The 25,504-nt window shown below is 38.4% G+C and overlaps 1 protein-coding gene across 10 annotated transcripts in view; it reads left to right on the top strand.

Annotated features, from left to right (window-relative positions):
- LOC126175874 (serine/threonine-protein kinase tousled-like 2) overlaps positions 1–25,294 on the top strand; it is a 596,427-nt gene extending 571,133 nt beyond the window's left edge. For all 10 annotated transcript variants that reach the window (XM_049922899.1, XM_049922901.1, XM_049922900.1 and 7 more), the window contains 9 exons: positions 2,056–2,281; positions 2,364–2,567; positions 4,482–4,573; positions 4,663–4,810; positions 6,245–6,356; positions 6,651–6,789; positions 7,746–7,857; positions 12,903–13,010; positions 23,194–25,294. In XM_049922899.1, coding sequence (XP_049778856.1) covers positions 2,056–2,281; positions 2,364–2,567; positions 4,482–4,573; positions 4,663–4,810; positions 6,245–6,356; positions 6,651–6,789; positions 7,746–7,857; positions 12,903–13,010; positions 23,194–23,427 — 1,375 coding nt within the window. In that variant the 3' untranslated portion in view covers positions 23,428–25,294. The remainder of the gene's footprint in view (positions 1–2,055; positions 2,282–2,363; positions 2,568–4,481; positions 4,574–4,662; positions 4,811–6,244; positions 6,357–6,650; positions 6,790–7,745; positions 7,858–12,902; positions 13,011–23,193) is intronic.
- Positions 25,295–25,504: the final 210 nt, after the last annotated feature.

Raw genomic sequence — 25,504 nt, forward strand, 5'->3', positions numbered from 1 at the left:
CGAATGCCTAGTGAACATCTGGCAGCGTGTGTAGAGCCATCAATAAAATTTGGAGGTGGTGGTGTTATGGTGTGGTCATGTTTTGCATGGCACTATCACAGCACAGGCCCACATTGATGAGTTTGAAGCACCTTGCTTCCCACTGTTGAAGAGCAATCAGGGATGGTGATTGCCTCTTTCAACACGATTGAGCACCTGTTCATCATGCACAGCCTGTGGTTATGTAACAATCACATCCCTGTAATGGACTGGCCTGCACACAGTCCTGACCTGAATCGTACAGAACTGCTTTGGGTTGTTTTGGAACGCCAACTTCTTGCTAGGCCTTACTGACCAACGTTGATACCTCTCCTCAGTGCAGCACTCCATGAAGAATGGGCTGCCATTCCCCAAGAAACCTTCCAGCACCTGATTGAACATATGCCCGAGAGAGTGGAAGCTGTCATCAAGGCTGGGGGGAGGGGGGCGGCAACACCATATTACGAGGTGCATTCAAGTTCTAAAGCCTCAGATTTTTTTTCTAATTAACTACTCACCCGAAATCGATGAAACTGCGTTACTTCTCGACGTAATCGCCCTGCAGACGTACACATTTTTCACAACGCTGACGCCATGATTCCGTGGCAGCGGCGAAGGCTTCTTTAGAAGTCTGTTTTGACTACTGGAAAATCGCTGAGGCAATAGCAGCACGGCTGGTGAATGTGCGGCCACGGAGAGTGTCTTTCATTGTTGGAAAAAGCCAAAAGTCACTAGGAGCCAGGTCAGGTGAGTAGGGAGCATGAGGAATCACTTCAAAGTTGTTATCACAAAGAAACTGTTGCGTAACGTTAGCTCGATGTGTGGGTGCGTTGTCTCGGTGAAACAGCACACGCGCAGCGCTTCCCGGACATTTTTGTTGCAGTGCAGGAAGGAATTTGTTCTTCAAAACATTTTCGTAGGATGCACCTGTTTCCGTAGTGCCCTTTGGAACGCAAGGGGTAAGGATTATGCCCTCGCTGCCCCAGAACATGGACACCATCATTTTTTCAGCACTGGCGGTTACCCGATATTTTTTGGGTGACGGTGTATCTGTGTGCTTCTATTGAGCTGAGTGGCGCTTTGTTTCTGGATTGAAAAATGGCATCCACGTCTCATCCATTGTCACAACCGACGAAAAGAAAGTCCCATTCGTGCTGTTGTTGCGCGTCAACATTGCTCGGCAACGTGCCACACGGGCAGCCGTGTGGTCGTCGGTCAGCATTCGTGGCACCCACCTGGATGACACTTTTCGCATTTTCAGGTCGTCATGCAGGATTGTGTGCACAGAACCCACACAAATGCCAACTCTGGAGGCAATCTGTTCGACAGTCATTCGGCGATCCCCCAAAACAATTCTCTGCACTTTCTCTATCGTGTCGTCAGACCGGCTTGTGCGAGCCCGAGGTTGTTTCGGTTTGTTGTCACACGATGTTCTGCCTTCATTAAACTGTCGCACCCACGAACGCACTTTCAATACATCCATAACTCCATCACCACATGTCTCCTTCAACTGTCGATGAATTTCAATTGGTTTCACACCACATAAATTCAGAAAATGAATGATTGCACGCTGTTCAAGTAAGGAAAGCTTCGCTGTTTTAAGTATTTAAAACAGTTCTCATTCTCGCCACTGGCGGTAAAATTCCATCTGCCGTACGGTGCTGCCATCTCTGGGACGTATTGACAATGAACGCAGCCTCATTTTAAAACAATGCGCATGTTTCTATCTCTTTCCAGTCCGGAGAAAAAAAATCGGTGGCCTTAGAACTTGAATGCACCTCGTAAATTCCAGCATTATCAATGAAGGGTGCCACGAACTTCTAAGTTATTTTCAGCCAGATGTCTGGATACTTTTGATTACATAGTGTAGTAACCTGCAGTGCATTCAGATAGCTGTATGTTTAGTATGTACTAGCATTCAAAGAAAAGTGTGAAAGTTTTGGAAATTACAGTCCTTGGGAGAGTCTGCTATTTACTGTAACTGAGTTTCTGATAATTCTTATTTTGTCTAGTAATCAATAATTTGTGTGTAAATAGGCGACAAGAAGAAATTACTGCAGAAAGAGAAGAAATAGATAGGCAAAAGAAAATGCTCTTAAAAAGGAGGCCATCAAATAATGAAACGGGTCGGAAACGTAATAGTGGTCAAGCAAGTCAAGGAGCAGCTATCCTGCACAATGGTACGGATGCCACGTTCCTGAAGCCTGATGCTGTTCCAGGCCTCTCTTGGCAAGAATACTATGAGTCTGATGAAATTCTTAAGGTGGGTATTCATTGACTCTCTCCACTCACTCTCTCACCTCTCCCAGTATTACATGATGAATGACATAAATATATTTGTTTAGTTGCGGCAAAGTGCCCTGAAAAAAGAAGACTCAGATCTGCAGCTAGAAATGGAGAAACTGGAACGGGAACGAAACCTTCATATTCGCGAATTGAAAAGAATTCACAATGAAGACCAGTCTCGTTTCAATAACCATCCTGTGCTGAATGAAAGGTACCTCTTGTTAATGCTGCTGGGTAAAGGTGGATTCAGTGAAGTTCATAAGGTAAGACGTTTGAATGTATCCGTGTATAGAACTTTTTATTGAGACCCTTTCCAGTGATGAAAAGTAGAATTTTTTCTCTGTCATTTAATAAAGAAAAATACAATAATTTGTCTGAAAATATGTAATTTGAGCAGATTTGTGATGCTCACTATAAAAATATGTACTTCATTAGTTTCCATATTCTTAGTTGACTTTCCTATTTTTTATCAGGCTACATAAATCAAAATGTCTGTTTACATGGTTGTGTGATAACAGTAATTAATCATAAGTGGTAAGCTAATTGTTTTCCAAATCAATTAATAGGATAAATTAGAATGTTCCATTTAATAGGGGTTTCTAAGTGTTGACACCTTTGAATTAGTTGAATGTCTGAAAAATAATAAATTAGTTTGCTGTGATATGTAATACTTGAAAATAAAAACTATGCTATTATGGACAAATTAACTGTTGGTGTAAATGTTGGGTACATAATTCAGCAGAAAAATATCATGCAAATTCTGATGCAGAATCCTTGTGTTACGGCACCCAAAAGCTGTTATGGCTATTTCATGGCTAGTAAAAGAAAATACAGGATGGGCCAAATAAATCTGGCCCAGAAAAATTTATAAAACTGATACAGAATTGAACCTTGCTACCCACAATAAAACAGCACATACCCAGTGTCTTACTTTACAGTCACAGTGTAAAAAAAGTGCAGGGACTTTTTGCTCAAGAGCTTAAAACATAGTGTACTTTCAAAACTTTCAGCTAAATCTATTGCAACACTTAGTGACAAAAATAGCTGAAACAGGCTGCGTAGTGAGTAAAATGATCCAGAGTTCTAACACGAAAAAAATGTGGCTTGAGTGAAGGAAATCTTGGAACTGTCTGACAAAATTTCAGTGCTGTTTATCTGTGCAAGTGAGAATTAAGAGATTGCATGCACTTGCATGTTTAAATATTTAGTGTTGCACATTTAGTGTCCCGAGGAACTTCCGTTTGTTTCAAAGTTTCAGAGTGCAGTAGAAACAGGACTTCTGGATCCTCAATTCTTCGTTTCTTCATGAGACGCGAGTTCACCCACTCCAAGTGCATGTGAACTCACAGAATGTGCAACATTATCTTTCAAAGATGTGCATTGGTTCTTTGAAAAGCTGTTCCATAATCACAAGTGATATTCAGTGCGCAATCTCAAGTGTCTGCATCGTACCACAGTTCTTTCACCAAACTGTTAATTCTAACTATTAAATCCAGAAACTAGTTACTGCATATGGGTATCAGCTCACAGAAGATGGATGGCTCTACAGAGGCAGTGCAGTCTTGGAGCCACCTCCATTGTCTCCTCTCACCACGATTTTTACCTGTGGAAGAAATTGGTCAGGAGTACTCAAATAATCCTCAGAATCTGAAATAACTAAAAAGCAGTGTTACAGTTCCTATTGCTGCTATTCCTCAAACTGTTAAATGTGTCTAACAATAAATAAATTCAGCAGAGTGCTGTATTGATGTCAGTAATGGCCATATTCTGTGATCTTCTTTGGGAAGAGTCATTTCTGTGCCAGCCTTACTGTAAATATTTTCTGGGTCAGTTCTATTCCGCTCGCACTGAAGTTGCAGAATTTGTGTATGAATTATGAAGTGGCAGATAAAATTTGCCTGATAAGTTTAAATGACTTGCACTGACTTTTAAAAGGCAGTGATTCAGTTTTATGCATCTGACTTACAGGTCATATAACAGTTTGAAATATGGTTCAAGAATTGTATGTACTACCTATTGTAGAGCAAATTTTAATAAAATGCTATGCTAATCTTAAAGAATATTGGTAGCAATATGATAGTACCCAACTACTTTGGTTTTGTCATTTTTCCACATGCTGTTTTAAGTTTCGTGGAAGTGTGACCACTGACACACATTTTTTTTAATCATTCCAACAGGCCTTTGACTTGAAAGAGCAGAGGTACGTAGCATGCAAGGTACACCAATTAAATAAAGACTGGAAGGAAGATAAGAAAGCTAATTACATCAAGTAAGTGTGAAATGTATTTAACTGGTGAACTTTGTTAGTTGTCAGTAGGTATTAAAACATAATTCTGCAATTAGAATTTCTTTTTACAGACATGCACTGAGGGAATACAACATTCATAAAGCGCTCGATCATCCTAGGGTTGTCAAGTTGTATGATGTATTTGAAATAGATGCCAATTCGTTTTGTACTGTTCTTGAATACTGTGATGGCCATGACCTGGATTTTTATTTGAAACAGGTGAGTTCATGCAAGTAGTAGCTAGCACATGGTATAATCCACTTGTATATAAACCACTAAAATAAAATTCAAATGGTTGAAAATGAGAATAATATAATTTCTGTTGCTTGTCAGGCAAATGAAATCAATAAGGAAATTGCGTTTCAGATACTAAGAAGGATTTTGTGTGACACACACTCACACCCACACCCGTGCGTGCGCACTCACTCACACTTCTATGGCTACAGAAACCCAATCTTATTTTGAAGAATTCCAGTGGGTAGGGTGTACCAAATTAGCAATGCCTTCATTCAAATGGGTCAGATTTCTCTACACCGAACAATTGTGTGACAATTGACTCTTTAAGTGCCAGTTCAAGGGATGTGAGAAGCTATGAACTAACCACCACAACACTCTAAACCTCTGTTTAAATATTGACAGTTTTGTGAAACGTAGGAAGAAATAGTATCAAATTCTGTCACCTTACAAACTTCGGTTGTATTTGAATAGGTTTGCAATAACAATTCTCGTAAATGTATGGCTACAATATACATACATTTATGCTGCTTTTTAAGTAAAGGTAACATTCAGATGCGAAAATCTTGCCCTCTTAAAACCATTATTTGATTTTGAACCAGTCAGTATTTTATTTTATTATGAGAAACTTTAATTATTCCCAAGTGAGTTGCAAGTCAGAAATTCTGTCGTCGTTCACAAGCTGTATTAGAAAACTGAGGGGAAAATGTCACTAACTTCATACCAAGATGGTATCATTCAGGTGAAACAAGAAAGAAAATTAATCTAGTATGAAATGTCTAAGAAACAAAATAATTGGAATCAAACCAATTGCAGCTGTTATCACAAGAATAAGTTACTGTGGAAAGACGTATTGTGAAAGACGTATTGTGGAGATTGTACCAACAGACGTCACTAGATTGCAGGGAGAGTTGACCCCTGTTAGTAGGGTGGTGATTATGATGTTTAAAAATAGTGATACCACAGACAACGGGAAGCAAAAAAGGCAATGAGGATAAAAATTAATATTAACCATTTCCTTTTGTTTATTTTATATCTATAAATAAGTAAAAGTTTAGAAGAGATGCATTAACTACTTAGGCAAAGACCTTACATCCATAAAAGTTAGTAATTTTGATTAGTCCAAATAGGTTTAAAAAAATTTCTCAAGGAGCCTTTTAAAAAATGGAGGTTGTCTCATATAAAGGGTTGTTTTATCCTCTGCTAAATATGTTACATGGAAGTACAAAACTTTAAGGATTTTATGAAGTTTAATGTTTTTTTCCGAAATTAATAGGGTTTTCATTTATTCTAAAGCATCATATGTGCTTGTGTAGTCTGCACTGTACGTAGAAGGCAGTGCATATTTTTAATCAGATTTGCTATGCTGCCATCTAGAATTGAGTACACAAACTTAATAACTTTTTTGAATTTTTCCAGCATAAAACAATTCCAGAAAGAGAAGCTCGCTCCATTGTGATGCAGGTTGTCTCTGCTCTGAAATACCTCAATGAGATAAAGCCCCCTGTTATTCATTATGACCTGAAACCTGGTAAGTATTTTGTGTTCTCTCTCTCTCTCTCTCTCTCTCTCTCTCTGTGTGTGTGTGTGTGTGTGTGTGTGTGTGTGTGTGTGTGTGTGTGTGTGTTTCTTTCTTTCTAGGATTGGAATTTTTGGGAAGTAATTTATGATCCAGTAGGACTTCTTCCCAGAGGTTTCCTATTGTAAAATTAATAGTGTGTGGCTATTCTATTGTCCCATGATTGTTAACTTTGTAGATATCCTCAAGAAATAATGTTATTGAACACTGCATTAAGAGTAAATTAATATATTTATTCTGTTACAGGAAATATCTTACTTACTGAAGGCAATGTCTGTGGAGAAATCAAAATTACAGACTTTGGTTTGAGTAAAGTAATGGATGAAGAAAATTATAATCCTGATCATGGTATGGATTTGACATCACAAGGAGCTGGCACTTACTGGTAAGTTTTAACAGTTCATCACTTTTTTGAATGTTCTCATGGAAGTATGAAAGAGCTATAGCTGCCATACAAGGAGTTAAGTTACTATCACACAGATTAAAATCCTCAGTGTGTTCTTTGTCTCCTTTCACTTAGCAATTATGTGACTACAAATACATCAGTTTTATGGAATGCCATTGCGTTTATCAGAAATTAGTTCTGCATAAAAAGTATAAAATTGTTGTTTGTTTGAATAATTTTGTTAGCTTTTGAATTAATCTTTATTTGTTACCAACAAAGCTTCAAAAATCCACAAACAAAATTGCATCATTTGGTTGGTTATGACAAATATCCAAAGCAGCAGAGGGAAGCCTCCTTTAATGATTGTCTTTCATGCCCTTATAGTACCCTACAGCATTTTATGTGCCTTGAAAATATTGTAGTCAGTCACTTAAAATATTGACCAAAGTTATCGAATGAAGTACATAGGTGTATGAGTAGAATATGTATTAGCTAAACGAACAATCCCTCCTGCCCTTCCATTCCTAGCAATGAAGCTGTAAGTATGCTGCTCTTGCGTAGAATAGAATATCATCAAAATAATGAGTGCTGTTAGCTTCTTTGATGAACATATCTATTTGCCAGTGTACAAAGATGTTTTTGTTGTTTTTTGTAATGTAAGAGTGTTGCTATGATCAGTGGTAGTTGACAGTACCTGTTCTGAGAAGGAATGATTCTGGAAAGTCCTTAGTGGAATTCTTACAATGAAAGGTGTACCAATAACACACAGTTCATTATCTCAATCACCAGCTCATCAGTAGGGCCCTATTTTAAATTGCATCTGCCACGATTTGTGTTAAACGTGAACAGTAGCTTGCATTACCAATCAAATTTTTATTACTTTTAAGTAATTGTATTTTCATTTTCCATGCTTCACATTGATGAAATTACATTGCACGTTTGTGCTCTTGTTGCAGGTATCTGCCTCCAGAGTGTTTTGTAGTAGGAAAGAACCCCCCAAAAATATCTTCGAAGGTTGATGTGTGGAGTGTGGGAGTAATATTTTATCAGTGTCTTTATGGAAAAAAGGTACCGTATTTTACTCTTCATGTTATATCCATAGTATTTTTTTAGAAATATGAAATACCTTTAAATTTCAGCCTGTCTTGCCACCATGAAGTGAGCATTAGAAAATCCTGAATTTTGTCACTTAATTTTAAGCAGTGTAAGTAGATGTACAGTTAAGTGTAACATTACTTAATGAGTGAGTTACTTCTGTAGTGTCTTCCAGTACTGATACAGCACTGTTGATTACAGAAAACCCATTAACATATCCCTTTTTAAAGAATCCCATTTAATGAATATTTTCATGTCCTGGCAAAACTGACATAGGAACAATGTTACAGAAACACTTTTTTTTAATAAACCTACCCTTTGAGCTTTTTCTAGGAATACAGGAGTATTATGGAAATTAAAATAGTGTTTTGCAAACAGAAATTTGCAGTAGTTCCTTTTTAGTGTTCTTATTAATTGGGCTCCAAGCTAAGCTTGGAGTATAGATGATTGAGAAATAACAGTATAGATGATTGAGAAATTAAGTTTGGGCTTAAAATATGACAGGTGGTTCTTTAAGACTTTGGGTAGCATCGAAGTTTTCATGCTAAACTCTACGTCAGGTCCAGCACAATGATGGCTTTGTAATTACAGAACATGTATTTGGCCAAAAAATGTTCAAATTGTAATATAAAGCTACTTCTTCCATGTGCAACAGCTAAACCCAGTTTGAGGGAAAAATATCCTAGTCCTTACAGATTTTGTAAAAAGAAGTTGTATTATTTCAACTGGATTAGTGGTACGGCAGTATTAATGACGTACATTCTTCATGTCTTCTGAGACTGCCATTTGCAACTCCTACTGTATATTTGTCTAATTTGTTTGTGGTGCCAGATGTTTTATATTGGTTATTAACATTATGTAAATTATAAAAATCCGTTTTCAAATTGAATATTGTGCCGTTTCTGCAGCAAATGAATGGCAAGAGCATGAAATGGACAATTCAGTTTTACAGAGCATGGGTTTACCTCCATTGAAAATCATCTCTTTCTTATGGAACTGTTTCCGTATTATTCAGATATGTTTCAATATAGCAAAGTAATGTTTCATTCTGTAATGATTGTTTCATTCTGTAATGATGTAAATGAAATGCATAAGGATGAGCAAATAAAGTATCTTTGGTAAATAAATTGCCTTACAAGAGAGTTAAAGCATCCCCAAAACAAGATAACTTAGTATATTTACACACCTGAGGAAGGTAACTAAATTATTATAGAGTTGAAATTCTGTGACAGAATAGACTTAAGAGTCTTAGTGTTGTTGGTTTAAGTGTTACATGGCTGGGTTGTGAATGGTGTCAGATGTTGAGTGAGCACTGTGAAGCATGTACAGATGCCCTGTACTTCAGTGAGATAGCATTATATGCGACTGACATAGTTTGAAAGGGGCCTAGCTGTGAGTCTCAAATTAGTCAGCTGGTCAAATTGTGCAATATTTAGGTTTGTCAGGCTTTCAGATGTGATACTGGCTCAATGTTGGGCTGCATGGGAATGTGAGGGCTGGCACACTTGTTGTCTAGGTTACAGTTGACCACCACAATTTAGGATCACCATATTGTGCACCATGCACATTATAACCCTTCCACATAAACACCTGCCATCTGAGAATAAGTAATGGGCTCCTTACAACTTTTGTCATTGCACACCATTGGTCGGAGACTAGCAGCATCTAAGTTTGGGGATTATTGTCCCATGCATAGGCTGCATTAAAATGCGTTTGTGCATTACCCTGGTTAACCATCGTCAGTGAGAATGTCGGTTATCTTCAGGGAGCTCCCATTTTTCCAGTGTTTTGGAGAAACATGGCAGTGTTATTCCTGGTGACATGGAGTAGGGACTCACTGGATATTACATATCTCAGCTGACAGTGATTGAGGGAAATATGGTGGTACAGTGGTACGTCACACATATGCGAGTCCACATGTTTCATGTTACAGGACTGTATCATGTGACTGTTTTTTTCAACCGGACAATGCTCATCTACACAGCTTGTGTTCCTATGAACATGATGTTGAGATATTTTCGTGGCCAGCAAGATCGACAGGTCTGCACCAGATAGAACATGTCTGGGATCTGCTCGGATGTCAACTCCTCCCCAGTGCTAGTATTCAGCTAGTCTAGGATTGGCTCCAGCCATTGTGGGCCCTTCTTACCTAAGGAGAGGAACTTGTTTACCGTATTTACTCGAATCTAAGCTGCACTTTTTTTCCGGTTTTCGTAATCCAAAAAACCGCCTGCGGCTTAGAATCGAGTGCAAAGCAAGCGGAAGTTCTGAAAAATGTTGGTACGTGCCGCCACAACTAACTTCTGCCGTCGAATATATGTACTATGTAGCGCTACGCAGGCATGCTCTGTAGGCACAAAGATAAATACTGGCGCCAAAACCTCTGCGTCAGTAAATAATTTTTTTAAAAAAAGTGGAAGTCGAGGTCTTTTTCTCCGCCGCGAGTTTCGACCACTGCATTTTCATACATTATCCAACGAAGTAAATACAAATTCCGTATTGTTCATCTTCAAATGTAGCATAATTTCAGTGTACTACGAAAATCTGACTGGCAAGACTGTTTGGGATGTTTGTCAATATGGCCAACTCTACATTCTGAATTTTTTCCTATCTGTGAGAAGAGATGGTTGCTAATAGGAACCTGTTGAAATTTGAATCACATACAGTATTCTCTTCACCATAAGAATAATACGAATATAAACATTTTGCCATGTATTCTTTCGTGTTTGCTGCTATATCATTTAAATCCTGTCTGCTTAATAAACCACAAAACTAGAGTGAGACAACAGCAAACGCGGAAGAATATACGTATCGTCTCATGTTTATATTCGTATTATTCTTATGCCTAATAGTGATACAGCCAGAAATGAAGCACGGCAAGTGACTTAAACTTTTAAATCTAAGATGACTCTAATTTCTGTGCAGAATTTGATATAATAAAGAAGCGGCCGCGAAGATTTTCAAACGGAGAAAAATTTTCGCCTAACTCTCGTTCAGAACATGTTCTATCATACGCAGTCTATTATTTGATTCTTGTTGATTATTATCAAAGAAAGCAGCAGTGTAAGTAACAACAAATAGCAGTCTTGTCATTGTTTCGCTTATGAGACGATTCCTCTCTTCTTTTTATTGTACGCGGCGGTAGCGCGCACAAAAGCAAGCCATGCCGCGAGCCGCGACAGGCCGTAAACACGCACTATCAGAATGTGACAAACAATGCATGACACAGTGCAGTAATGTATTTTCAGCTTAAGAGTGACGCGAACACCTATAACAAAGAAAACGGCATTTATCAGATCAAAGCAAAATAAGCAATCGATTCAAACCAGACGAAGCACGTGAAAAAGGAAGGGTACCCGTATAAATACAGACGGAGCGCCTGACGCATAGCAGTGGCTACGTGGTAGAGCTTAACTGCTAAGCTTACGACTGGAACCAAACTACTGTAGCTGTATCGTCATTCATTCGACCTAAATTGTGTCTCATATTACAATGGACCAACTTTGTTTCGATTTGGAGGTGCGGCCTAAAACTTTTCTCTCCCCTTGAATTTCGAGTCTAAAATTTCAGGTGCGGCTTAGATTCGGGAAATTTTTTTTTCCTTTATTTCGAGTCAAATTTTTCAGGTGCGGCTTAGATTCGAGTGCGGCTTAGATTCGAGTAAATACGGTATACACAATTCCCAGTTGAATTGGTGCGGGCACAGAGGACAGGTGGGATGCAGTGTCTTACTGTTAAATGAGGGCTTACTGTAAAGTTGTGAATTTGACTTGACTGTGTAATCACTGAAATAACAGCACATACCTTTACAACTCATCAATTTTTTAGTTTCCACCTCCAGAAACCTCATTTCATTGCATGCCATATATTAGTGAGTTCTTCAGACCTTTTTCATCCTCTTCTCAAGTAAAATATGGTTTAATATATCTAAAAACACCACCACTAACACCAATCTGTCAGAACTCCGGAGATGGGAACTTGTCCTTCAGTATATCCTCTCTTCTCGTTATCCGCCAGGCCTCAACCTCCGCTAATTTCAAGTTGCCGCTGCTCATACCTCACCTGTCTTTCAACAACATCTTTGTCTCTGTACTTTTGCCTTGACTGACATCTCTCCCGAAACTCTTTGCCTTTACAAATGTCTGCTTGTGTCTGTGTATGTGCGGTTGGATATGGGTGTGTGTGACAGTGTATACCTGTCCTTTTTTCCCCCTAAGGTAAGTCTTTCCGCTCCTGGGATTGGAATGACTCCTTACCCTCTCCCTTAAAGCCCACATCCTTTCGTCCTTCCCTCTCCTTCCCTCCTTCCCTCTTTCCTGATGAAGCAACCGTTGGTTGCGAAAGCTTGAATTTTGTGTGTGTGTATCTGTTTGTTTGTGTGTCTATCGACCTGCCAGTGCTTTCGTTTGGTAAGTCACATCATCTTTGTTTTTAGATATATTTTTCCTACGTGGATTGTTTCCCTCTATTATATCCAAAATATGGTTTAAGGTAGTTGTATTCAATATTACAATATTGGAGAAGGAAACTTGCTACTCGCCATATAGTGGAGATGCTGAGTTGCAGATAGGCTCAACAGAGATTTTCACACTTAGTGTTTGGCCAAAATATTCATTAGTGTGTAGCACTCTATGAAAATTCTACAGGAGTTTCAGTAGTATCACACAGTAAGTCCAATGAGCCAAAATTTGCTAAATATCTTGAGTCTTTCTTTTTGCAGCTGAAGTGAGTTTTCAGAACACTGAGGTATCTGTAGGCTATAGGAAGGAATACACTTTTCAACTGTCGTGTTTAAAAATAAAATAAGTGTTAGATGAAGTTGATATGTAGGCATTTAATGAAAGATGTTGTAGTAACTAAGATTTGAGAGAGAGAGAGAGAGAGAGAGAGAGAGAGAGAGAGAGAGAGAGAGAGAGAGAGAGAGGGGGGGGGGGGGGGGGGAATTATTTATGAAAAATGTGACACTTCATTTTTGTTTATTGGTCATAGTGTTTATTATATTATTACTATTTTTATAGCCATTTGGACACAACCAGTCACAAGCTACAATCCTAGAAGAGAATACAATACTGAAAGCAACTGAAGTTCAGTTTGCAAATAAACCAACAGTTACAAATGAAGCCAAGGTATGAATATTTTACTTTTGACATAAACTTTCTGATGCTGTCAAATACTTTTATCGTAGTCGTAATGTCAATTGCACTTGAAAAAAATTTTGCATGTCTTACCTTAAATATCATTATTATAAAAATTCATATCATTATTATAAAAATTCCTGGGCTAATTTACAGGCCCTACAACTAATTTATTCAAATATCTTGAATGATTTCTGTCCCAAAAGTTCCTTTACACACAGATCTTTAATGGTACTCTCTAATGTTAATACACTCCTGGAAATTGAAATAAGAACACCGTGGATTCATTGTCCCAGGAAGGGGAAACTTTATTGACACATTCCTGGGGTCAGATACATCACATGATCACACTGACAGAACCACAGGCACATAGACACAGGCAACAGAGCATGCACAATGTCGGCACTAGTACAGTGTATATCCACCTTTCGCAGCAATGCAGGCTGCTATTCTCCCATGGAGACGATCGCAGAGATGCTGGATGTAGTCCTGTGGAACGGCTTGCCATGCCATTTCCACCTGGCGCCTCAGTTGGACCAGCGTTCGTGCTGGACGTGCAGACCGCGTGAGACGACGCTTCATCCAGTCCCAAACATGCTCAATGGGGGACAGATTCGGAGATCTTGCTGGCCAGGGTAGTTGACTTACACCTTCTAGAGCACGTTGGGTGGCACGGGATACATGCGGACGTGCATTGTCCTGTTGGAACAGCAAGTTCCCTTGCCGGTCTAGGAATGGTAGAACGATGGGTTCGATGACGGTTTGGATGTACCGTGCACTATTCAGTGTCCCCTCGACGATCACCAGTGGTGTACGGCCAGTGTAGGAGATCGCTCCCCACACCATGATGCCGGGTGTTGGCCCTGTGTGCCTCGGTCGTATGCAGTCCTGATTGTGGTGCTCACCTGCACGGCGCCAAACACGCATACGACCATCATTGGCACCAAGGCAGAAGCGACTCTCATCGCTGAAGACGACACGTCTCCATTCGTCCCTCCATTCACGCCTGTCGCGACACCACTGGAGGCGGGCTGCACGATGTTGGGGCGTGAGCGGAAGACGGCCTAACGGTGTGCGGAAGACGGCCTAACGGTGTGCGGGACCGTAGCTCAGCTTCATGGAGACGGTTGCGAATGGTCCTCGCCGCTACCCCAGGAGCAACAGTGTCCCTAATTTGCTGGGAAGTGGCGGTGCGGTCCCCTACGGCACTGCGTAGGATCCTACGGTCTTGGCGTGCATCCGTGCGTCGCTGCGGTCCGGTCCCAGGTCGACGGGCACGTGCACCTTCCGCCGACCACTGGCGACAACATCGATGTAGTGTGGAGACCTCACGCCCCACGTGTTGAGCAATTCGGCGGTACGTCCACCCGGCCTCCCGCATGCCCACTATACGCCCTCGCTCAAAGTCCGTCAACTGCACATACGGTTCACGTCCATGCTGTCGCGGCATGCTACCAGTGTTAAAGACTGCGATGGAGCTCCGTATGCCACGGCAAACTGGCTGACACTGACGGCGGCGGTGCACAAATGCTGCGCAGCTAGCGCCATTCGACGGCCAACACCGCGGTTCCTGGTGTGTCCGCTGTGCCGTGCGTGTGATCATTGCTTCTACAGTCCTCTCGCAGTGTCCGGAGCAAGTATGGTGGGTCTGACACACCGGTGTCAATGTGTACTTTTTTCCATTTCCAGGAGTGTATATGAAAGGTTACCTGAAGTCAAACTGCTGTTCTGAACTTGTGAAGGTTCATGTTTTGTTTAAAGTGCAAATACCTTAATTTGTTCCTCCACTTTGGTGAACAGTTTCTTATGCTTATGAATCGATTCTAAATAGATGCTGCATAAGAAATTTTGACAAGTTCATTTTACAAATGTATTAAAGATAGCACTAGATCATGGACAGATTTGTGAGATTTCCAGAGGTGGGAAAGGAAGTGAATCACTGTTCAATAAGTGTGTGAAAATTAAATTAAAGAAATAAAGTAGAGGTAAGCTAGATTACTTAACACAAGTGATGGAATCATTTGAAAGGGTTCATTTGGTGGCTGGAGAAAAAAAAATCACATTGATGATCGTTCGACTAAAGTTACAGAATTTTTTTAACTATTCTGCAACAAGCAGATAGAGTATACTTCCAATTATTTGGGGGTAATGTGGGGGACAGGATACATGAATAATTGAAAAACATTAATTATACTTTCATATACATGTTCTTGTTCCAGAAGTTTATCAGAGTTCTGTGCACAGGTGCTGTAGGCTCGTTCATTTGTTAAACAGTTTGTGATGTTAGTCTACTTCTGAAAGGAGTTGGCATTTTTTGTGCAACATTTAGAATTTTTCTTGCAGCAATGTCATTATACTGTAACCCCCTCTTGCCCATACAATCTAGAGCAGCAGCAACACATTGCAGTGCAGTACAGTGACTGACAAGGTCACTGTCTTCATCCCCACTTTCACATTCACTATCCTCTTTGTTTTGTTGTAAAGCAGCAGTCACAATTTTGGTGTCATGGGTTGGAAACCGGGTTCATATGCGTCCATCTTCAGTCACTGTCAAGTTTTCTTCATTGACATCTCCAAAACCATTTAAACCTGCTGCCATATTAATTATTTATGCAGTTTTTATTTCTCCGTCATTGAAGCTGTGAAAATTACTTTCTTCTCTACCCGGAAGAATTTTTATCCACGATAGAACTAGTGAAAGTGGTCTGACTTCCTACCAGGCATCAGAAATGCCATGTGTGGCATCTAGAATTTTCTTCTTCCAGAATGCATTAAATTATCATCATGAACAAACATTCTCAGTAGACCATCCCAGTAGCACTGTTTTACTGATGCAATTGCACCTTGATCCATTGGCTGTACAATGACAGGCACAGTAGAAGGTAAAAATTTAATTATGATGAGACAATCATCAGATACAAGAATAATATCATCGGGATGTGAAGGATGTTATTGAACAATAAAACATTCTTATGAGGCAATATTTCTTTGTTTAGAAATTGCTGAGCTTGTTGTACAACATATGTGGTACCAGTTTTTTTAAAAATTTCACTATCCATCCCTGTAGCATTTTGGTTATAACAATGCACAGGGACTCCTTCAGCTGTGATATCTCAATTGTTTTTTCCAATCACATGCAGTTTCACCTTTGTGGTTTCCAGAAGCATTAGTGGAGAACAAAATTGTAATGAATTCTTTTAGACAGTTCATATCAAGGATTACAAACTTTGCTCCTAAAAGCAAGGGTTCTAGTTGATAGACATGTCCAATATGGACCACTTTTGTCTACATCTTAAATTTGGTTTGATGTGAAATTCTTACTCCACTAATCCTCGGAAGTAGTCATGGATGGAACTGGCTACCATAACATTTGAACTAAGCTGCTCTCCTTGCACAGGGAATTCATGGATCCTGTGACATTGTTTGAATCTGATTAGCCATCCAGATGAGGCATTAAGTTATCCCTCAAACCCTAGAGATGTGTGAAAAAATTTAACTTTTTCGTCACACATCGAATTTGAAACTGCAACACCTTCTGCTCATTATTTGCTAAACTATTGCAAAATAGCAGCACCTAGTTCATCAAATGTAGACTCCTTCATGCTCGTGCAGATGGTCCAGAACTAAACCCCCATTTCCTGACAAAATTGTGTGTAGTACACAATAACATAATCAACACTTAGTTTTTAACATAACTACGTTGACACTTAACACACCATTAACATAAGTAAACTGAGTTTGTTTTCAATACACGTGGAACAGACTGGCCGATAAAAATGGAAACGGTACTCTGTTATGTGGCAGTTGTTTAAACAATAGAAATCATAACATTACAGTTTTTATTGCTGTATGCTAGAGAAAAATATTGCACATTTTATTTTATTTACTTTCTATTTATTTGTTTTTTGATGCACAAATAATCGAGAGTACACTGTATATGGAAAATTCCTTTTAGATAATGCAGCAAAATTGTTCTGTATTACTATAAACACATGTATAATGTAGATTAATTTGTTGAGTTTTTATTTTAACTTTCCTGGATTATCCTGTTGCAGAAAATTTGGAATTTTGTTTAAGCATGTGCTGTCTTAAACAGAATATGATGACAAAAGAATTGCACAAAATCTCTCATGGAGTTATATGTGAAATTTGTGAAGTAGGACAAATTCATGCTAGCAGTATTAAATGGGACATTTTAGCAGTATGGAACAGAACAAGTAGTAATAAAACTAATATTGCACTTGGAGTTGGCTAGTAGTAGTTTGAGAGGGACATAATGTATGGAAAGGTGGACAAATAAATCAGACCAGCTGTTCAGTCCCATGGCAACACACATGACGTACTTATCATTTCTGATTTTTTTATGAAAATTTACATACTTGAGCTGTCACTCACTCGTTAATGTTGATCTGTTTGCATAGACATCCATTTATACTAAACTGTGTAAGTTGCGTCTCCATACCTACACTAATATAAAGATTATTGCTTAATATTGTACATGCTCTGAAGAGCACACTGCAGACAAAATACAGCAGATCAGTGTTATTGGCTGATATACTAGAGCCCCATGATTCTGCACAGTGCCCCCACCATCTGCCTTCTTTGTGCTCACCTTAGTACTTAGGCTAATTAAAGTTGTGCTCATGTTTATAGAGTGATGTAAGATGGTGTGCAAATAGTGATACCTAATGAATAGTTTAGGTCGACAGAATATGCACTCATAAAGCAGTCGCAAGGATATAAAATGGTATGGAAAAAGATTCGAAGGTTAAAACTTCTTGGCAGATGGAAACTGTGAAACTGAACTCTGTTTCACAAGCAATAGGTGGAATCTCTCAGATAATGTCACTTAAGTTACACTCTAGTGTCAGTGTAAACTTCAAGTAAGAACAAAGTATTGGGCAGAGTTCTTACTGAGGCAATATGATAAGCAATAAGATATGTTGCAATAAAGGTCGTGGGACACAACCGTTATTTCTACGATGCTCTTGTTCCCACAGGAATGATACAACAAGCAACAATACACAGCAGGTGCATCACTGCCAGCATTGTCTGGAACAATTTCCAAGTAGGTCACATAATTAATAAAGACTGGGAAAAGATATTTGAGACTGGAAAGAGATATGGCTCTCCTTTCAGCATTAAAAACAATTGAAATACCTTATCTACATTTGCTATTGAAGTATATGATCTAAAAGGCACCAAAAGTAAACTATCCAGAGACTGACATTTTACTGCAAACTTTGCAAAATATATCCTGTTTTTGAAATATCACAACCACAAAAAGAAAAGCAATTCACCATCAAGGCATGATGTGTGACTACAGATCTGAAAAATCAGCTTTTTACCACATAGTATCCTTATAATCGAATGAGATCATATGTAGTAGGAGAAACATGCGAACCTAAAAAAAAAATTACACAAAATGCAAAATCTTTACTGAGAAACTAAGTAGAGGGTTTGATGTAACTTCACCTGATTTACATAAAGTAATGATTTTTGAGACAGTCCCATTGTGAACCAATTAAACTGCTTCCACTACGTTTTGATGGGCTATACCAACGCAGGTTGCTTCTGCATCATATCATGAGTGGCATATCATACCACCCACAGTGGGAACTGTATCTTACTTTCCTATACACACACCTGTTCAGACAACATTCATGTGTCAAATAATGGAGCAAACACTTGCGTAAGAAAAAAATTCTAAAATTTTTAGTAAGATAGTGAACAGTTTGTAATATTTCGCCAAACAGATAGAAAACAAGTTAGTTCATCAATTTGGAACTGGTGTAGCAAAAAATTTTCATTGTATTTAACCTTGAACATTGACGTTACCTCACACCTAAAGAAAATTTAACTTTTTAATGATTATTGTTGACTTAACTTCAAATGTGTGTTCTTGCAGCCTGATTGCAGTCAGGCCAGTAGCCCGGTCATGGACTACATGTCACAGACAATCAGATAGGATCATCAGCACTGTCAGATTGCTTGCTCATAGAGTTGGTCTCCACAAGAAAAAATCATCATTGGACAAATGAAAAGAAATACAGAAAAATTTGGACAATAGTTCCAACTTGTTTTAATGATGCACAGCTCTCTCTAAATGTGGGTTCAAACTTCAGAGCACACTTTTGTTTAAATATTAATTTTCATAAATCTTAATTTATCTTTGTGAGACTTATTTCTCTCTGTTGGTGTTTCAACACAACTTTCTGGTCTGGTATCAATTGATGCACTTCTATTCACAAAAAAGGATCTAATTACATACTTTCTTTCGCTCATAATTTTTAGGAAGCACAAGGTTCAGTTGACAAGTTACTGATGAATCATTGATTGTTGGATTAATTATGGAAGTTGTTATTCATTTCAATCCAGTTTAACTATACTGTTTCAGCAGCATCCTTTACTCCACGACACAACATTAATCACTTCACACTGAAACTATAAAACTATAAGAATGTGACATAAATAATTAGCCCAACACATCAGTCAGTGTAGCCTACAACTGTCCACTCATCGCTACAACTGTCCACTCACTGCTGCCATGCTACACAAAGTCCACACATGAAACAACCACAATTTTGAAAAGTATTGCCAGTGGGAAAAGATTACTGTTAAATGCTGGATGCGACTAACCAATTGTAGCTGCAGTAATATAATGTGATGATAATCGATAAATTTGCAAGAAATGTCATAAAATATAACTGATATTCTGATGTGGGAGGATACAGGATCCTCTCACTGTGTAATACTCTTTTCGTCAAGGTAATTGTTACTGCAAAGAGGAATGAAAGTTAGTTGATACGTCTGAAGTTACCATGTCCCGAAATTCCTACAGTGTAGTTATTTTAAATGATAAACCTTATGATAAATATTGCTAATAAGATGATAAGTTTTGTAAACAACTTCTGTAGTAGAAATGGTCATTATATTTAGGTAGAGTCTGTTGCTGAAATATCGTAAAGCTTCCAATTGATAGTCAAGAAAGAATTTGGTATTATAAATGCGGTAGTTCTTGGGAATATGGTGTTGCTTTACTAGGAGATATTCATGTAAGATTAAAGTCAGCTGCCTTTGTGTAGAAGCAGTGTCGCAGTCAAGAGGCACGCAAATAGAAAGCTTAACACATTGGCTGTCGGACCTGAGATCATGTGCCAGGCTGAGACCTTTGTCAAGTTTGTTTAATTCTTAGACAAATGCCCTCTGAAGTTAACTTCTTCAGTATCATTCCTGCTAGGCCATGTGTAGAGGAATTAAACACATACTTTAATTACAAATCTACACTCCATTTCAGATGAATTACATATATTTTTCGGACGAATAGTGCAAAAAATATATAAATGCTGAATATTTAATACTGCAGCAGGTTGGATTACAAATTCACAGCAGGTATAACAATATATTTGAATTAATGGTTTGTATGCTTTGCTTTACAAGTGTGAATAACGAAAAAACATTTGAATGAAAAAATATTCTAAGGACCTGAACTTCTAATTTGGACAACCCATACAGTTTGTGATGACTTGCTGAAATTTCTGTACAGATTCAGCTTGAGCAAATTTTTGAGAGTATCTTTGGTAACATAATGTGCACCTGTTTCTCTTGCTGAGTGTCTTGCAAGACAAGGTTCGATCCTGGTTTCAGTTTTTCAGTGTTTATCAGTGCATGTGCAACATTATCTCGAAATTCAGTTACTTACACATTTGTCAATTACTTGCTTGTAGATAGCATGAGCATTGAGAATTGCCATATTTGTGAGGAACACTCTTGTGTTATCTTTTCACTCCACTCCTTTTTTTTAAGTTGAGGCATATGATGCCATTTGACCTTACACATATATGAAGGATCTTAACAGATAATATTCCAAAATGTAGATGATTTCTTTGGTTCTTGAGGTGTTTGCTACAATTTCTGAAACTTTACTGATCAGCTATAAGATCTGTCTCTTGTGCTTCCATTTTCCTACAGTAACGTTTGTGTTACACCATTCTTGACTTTCACTACAGTTGTTAGATTGTACTTTCTGTTGCTCCTAAATGTCCCAACGAGGCGGATTGAATGTTCATTCAACTTATGAGCTGAGGCAGTGTAGTAATTGTTGATATACAAAGTGCATTCAACAATGGACCCATGATCTATCACCACTTCACAGGAAGACACCACATCATCTGTGGAAGCAATCTCCTTTCTAGTGTAAACATTCACATGCCAGGTAGAGTCTCCGTGAACAAACAGTCTGAACAGCTTGATAAGATAGTTATAACAATATCTTATCCCGGATTTTCCATTGTTTGACACGGAGAAACACCAGTCTTCCTCCTAATTGGCATCATAGTTTCATCAGTGCATACTTTCTCACCATGACAATAGATTTCATCCAATTTGTCATATATTGTATCAACAAGTGGTGAAATTTTGTAGTTTGCTTTTGTTTGTGCGAATATTTTCTGAAAAATGCAACCTGTTCGGCACAAAACTTTACTACATTTTCATAAAAGTACGTTCTTTGACCAGTAGTTTCGGAGTATAAGTTTTCCATCCAAACCAAGTACAATACAAAGAAACTTAACATTTCTTCATTATTTGTATCCACCGATTGTTGCAGTCTGCTGTATTCTGTACATATTCCATCGACAATGCTGTTAATAATTCATTCCTCAGCAAAACTGCCTGGATGACAATCATTTCCAAAACGGAATCATCAAAAAAGAATCACAGTTCAATTCATCACATCTTCCAGTCTTTTTCAGCCTCACATGATCCACAGTACCTTCATTACAAGTTGTGATTCGTATTTCCAGTTAAATCGTGCTGAGTAACTCCAGAGATACATCTGGGAAACACATTTGCTGATTCCCCAAGCGTTTCTTTTTCTTTTCCTCAGTCTGACTGCATCAGAATAGTCAGAATAACAACTACTCTCAGGAGTGTGTTCAGGATCACTGCTGTCTGATACTTCACCAAACAAATTGGCCTCACTCTTTGAATTCATTTTCCTCATCCAGCCAACCTGCTTTTGTCTCTGTGTCTGATATTGTTACAAACTCACAAGAAAACAAGCTCAAATCTTCATGGAAAAACAACTTCAAACACACACAGTCTTTAGCAATGTTGCAGCGAGTGTATCAGAGGTCTTAAATGCAAGGAAACAGCTGACCGCATGGAAAACTGCAAGGGTCAACTATTACACTATCCATCAATTAACTTTGGAACCAAAAGTGCATTCTCTCTCCAGGAGGCGAAGGCAACTATATATGCATTTAAATAGAATGTAGCTGTATATACAAATTACACACATGGCCTGGAATGTGTGTGTCAATTTGATGCATGTGGCAGCTGTTAAACATTGTAGCTGTTTCTGCTTATTTGTGATATTGTATAGGAATTTAAACACCATTCAGATTTTGATGGAAATATTCATAAACACTAATCAGATAGATCACCTCTGGTTCATTTTCATTTCTGTGATTTCACTATTGGACTGATGTCCTGCAAAAGGGAACTGTGGGGAATTTGACTTTCACAGCTTTGTTTTTAGTTATGAAATTTCTAAGACTCCATTGGAGCACCAACCCTGAAAGTGTAATAAGGGCACTGTGCAGTTCCTGTCTCCTAAGTGCACTTATTTTCGTAGCAGGGCAAGTAAGTTATTCTTTAACTCTAATGTGTGATTTAATTCCCGATATGTGCTGCTCAAACCATTCTCTGGACTGAAGAAGATGACGACAGTGATGACAACAACATGTGCTAATAGACTCCATTGGAAGAGCACTGCTTGAATTTAGTGTAAAGGTTTGGTTCAGCACATGGTGTTCACTACAAATTTGCACTGCAGCAGATAGTGTGGCAAAGAGTAGAATACTTTGTCAACAGTGATTCATGATAAAGGCAAGATAAAATGTTCAGATTCATAAATCCAATGGTTCTGCATCTCTGCTATTGTATCAGGTTCTTCAGTTATGACCTTTAAGACTAGTCTGCAACGTTTGATAGCATTATTGAAATGTGCCAACAGTAGGTTTACCTGTTTTTAAAATCTTTGGGTTCAGTGTGACTTCTTGGTGTGTAAGCTGATTAAATGAGTGTACCAGCTCTAAAGTTTTTAATGGGTTATAACTTGATGTTTTTTGTGATTTTATTAAACAGACTTTAAGAACTATCTCTGTTGCAGAGTTTCATCCGAAGCTGCTTGGCCTACCGAAAAGAAGACAGAATAGATGTTTTCGCATTAGCTCGTCACGAGTACCTGCAGCCACCCATGCCAAAGCATGTAAGGCAGAACAGTAGTCAGCAACAGTTGCAGCAGGCTGTTGCAGCCCAGCAGCAACAGCAGCAGCAGCAGCAACAGCAACAGTCATTCAGCACAGGAATGTTCGGTGGCATGAATGCATCAAGTTCATCGTAGTGTATGTGTGGCGCGTGTGCCGTGCCGTGTTGTGCTGGGGGGCCCACAGACAGTTTTAGGGCAACGTGGATGACATTTTCTTATTTACGCGTTAATAAACAAACATATTTTCAGCAAAACAGACCAGCTATGGGACAAAGTGCTGCTCATTTTCCTCTTCCAGTCTGGTTTTTATTCATTTTATGCCCTCGCAGAGGCCTGTTTTCACCCATGAAGCGCAGTTTATTTTATTTATTCTCCTTTACAAATATATTACATCATTAGAAGCAGGAAATAAAACTCCAAAAAGTGCTCTCAAGTACGTAACTCTTGGTATAGCTCCAGCGTAGGACAGTGCTCCATTTATTTTGTGTCACTAGGCAGTAGGATATGTAAACTGATGCTAAATGATATTTGCTTTAGACATGTTCAGTAATTCTATATTAAGATAAATATTGAAGTTTTTACATGGAATGCAGAACATTACATGAAAGTAAATCTCATGGAGTGCTCATTTGCTTTCCACCTGGCACAGTGTCATTTGCAGAATGCATGCCATTAGTTAAGCAGTGAATTTATATGTGCTCAAACTTAATAGAAAATCTTGTGATGTTAGTCTGATGAATGAACTGACTTTTTAATGAATGATCTGTGATATAAATGTGATTGTACACATTTTCTTGAACGTGACAGATTTTAGTTAACTGATATGTTTTAATGTCCAGTTTAATTTATTATCATGTTGTAGCTCATAATTACATTGTTTTCCATTTGCCATATATTTTGTAAAATTAAAACTGTAGCTGTATTGTTTTGCATTATTTTGGCAGGTGGGAAGCAGATACAGTTTTCAGTTGCATTTGTAAATGAATTGTGCAGGAAAATTTTTAACATGATTTCTGTACAGTGGAACTGACTAAATGAAATAAGTTTGCAAGAAGTAATGTGATGTTCTGCGGTATTTCAGGCAAATTAATATTTGGAGCAAGAAATTTATGGTTAAATCTCTATATAATACATACATATTCTGACCTACATTTGCACAGAATAATGTAAACCATTCATAATAGAACTTAACAGATCAACTGATAATGTTCTGGTCTAGGAAATCTGTCTTTCTAGTACTGGTAAATGTTTCTGTTCTGTTGTGTTGCACACCACAGGTCTTTAATCATGTTGTTTACTGTTGTTTTGAATAGTGAGTTCCCTATACTGAAGTGCTTTATTGGTGCTCGATGATGTTCGCTCCTCCTGGGAGAATGTGCGCAGGACAATATTTTTGCGGCACCTTAAGAAGTTCCTCGTTGTAGTGTAGAGGCACTGCCAGTGGGATGCTTGTATAGAGCAGAGGGGGGGAGAAATACTTGTGTATGTATGTGTATATGTATATATCTATAAATAAAACAAATCCCTGCCCTCATCTGCTGGGACAGCAAAGTTATTCGGTGAGCTTATCGTTGAATCAAAGTTCGCTGAAGTGTTAATGAAGTGAACTGTTTGTTTGACTTTCTCTACTGGATCATAAAAGTAGGGATGTGTATGTTTTCTGTTTTGTTATTCCCGTGTGGAAGTGAACACTGTGTATACATATGTAGTGTAAAGCTTTAGTAACTTGAAAAGTGCGAGTGCAGGTGTGTGTGAAGTATTCCGTGAATATTTCAACACTTCTCTCTTCCCATCCCCCTGCTGATGCTTCTTCTGCTGCTTCCGTGTTGACAAAATGTCACTGGTCCATATGATTTAAATTTTATTTCCTGTCTGGTTTTGTAAAAACATAATTGTTGATTTCGAAAACAATTTTTACAACATGGAAACCACTGAATTGTGTAATAGTCTGAGTAAAAAGTGGTAATGTATTTAAAATTATATAAAAGGCAACTCAAATTAATTCAGAATTTTACAGCTGTCTTATTTCTTTCCTTTGCCTGAAGTTAGCTGTTTGAAAAATGTATAGAAATGAAAACCGTTAAAGGTCAAAACTTAATGTATTGTCAAATATCGCTCCATGTACTACATGAGAAAAGCAGTAACTTAGGACAGTTTTTACTGAAGGTCTATCTGTGCTACACAAGCCATGGAAGATGGACATTTTCTGGTT

This window comes from Schistocerca cancellata, chromosome 3 (assembly GCF_023864275.1).
Source record: "Schistocerca cancellata isolate TAMUIC-IGC-003103 chromosome 3, iqSchCanc2.1, whole genome shotgun sequence".
NCBI classification, from domain to species: Eukaryota; Metazoa; Arthropoda; class Insecta; order Orthoptera; family Acrididae; genus Schistocerca; species Schistocerca cancellata.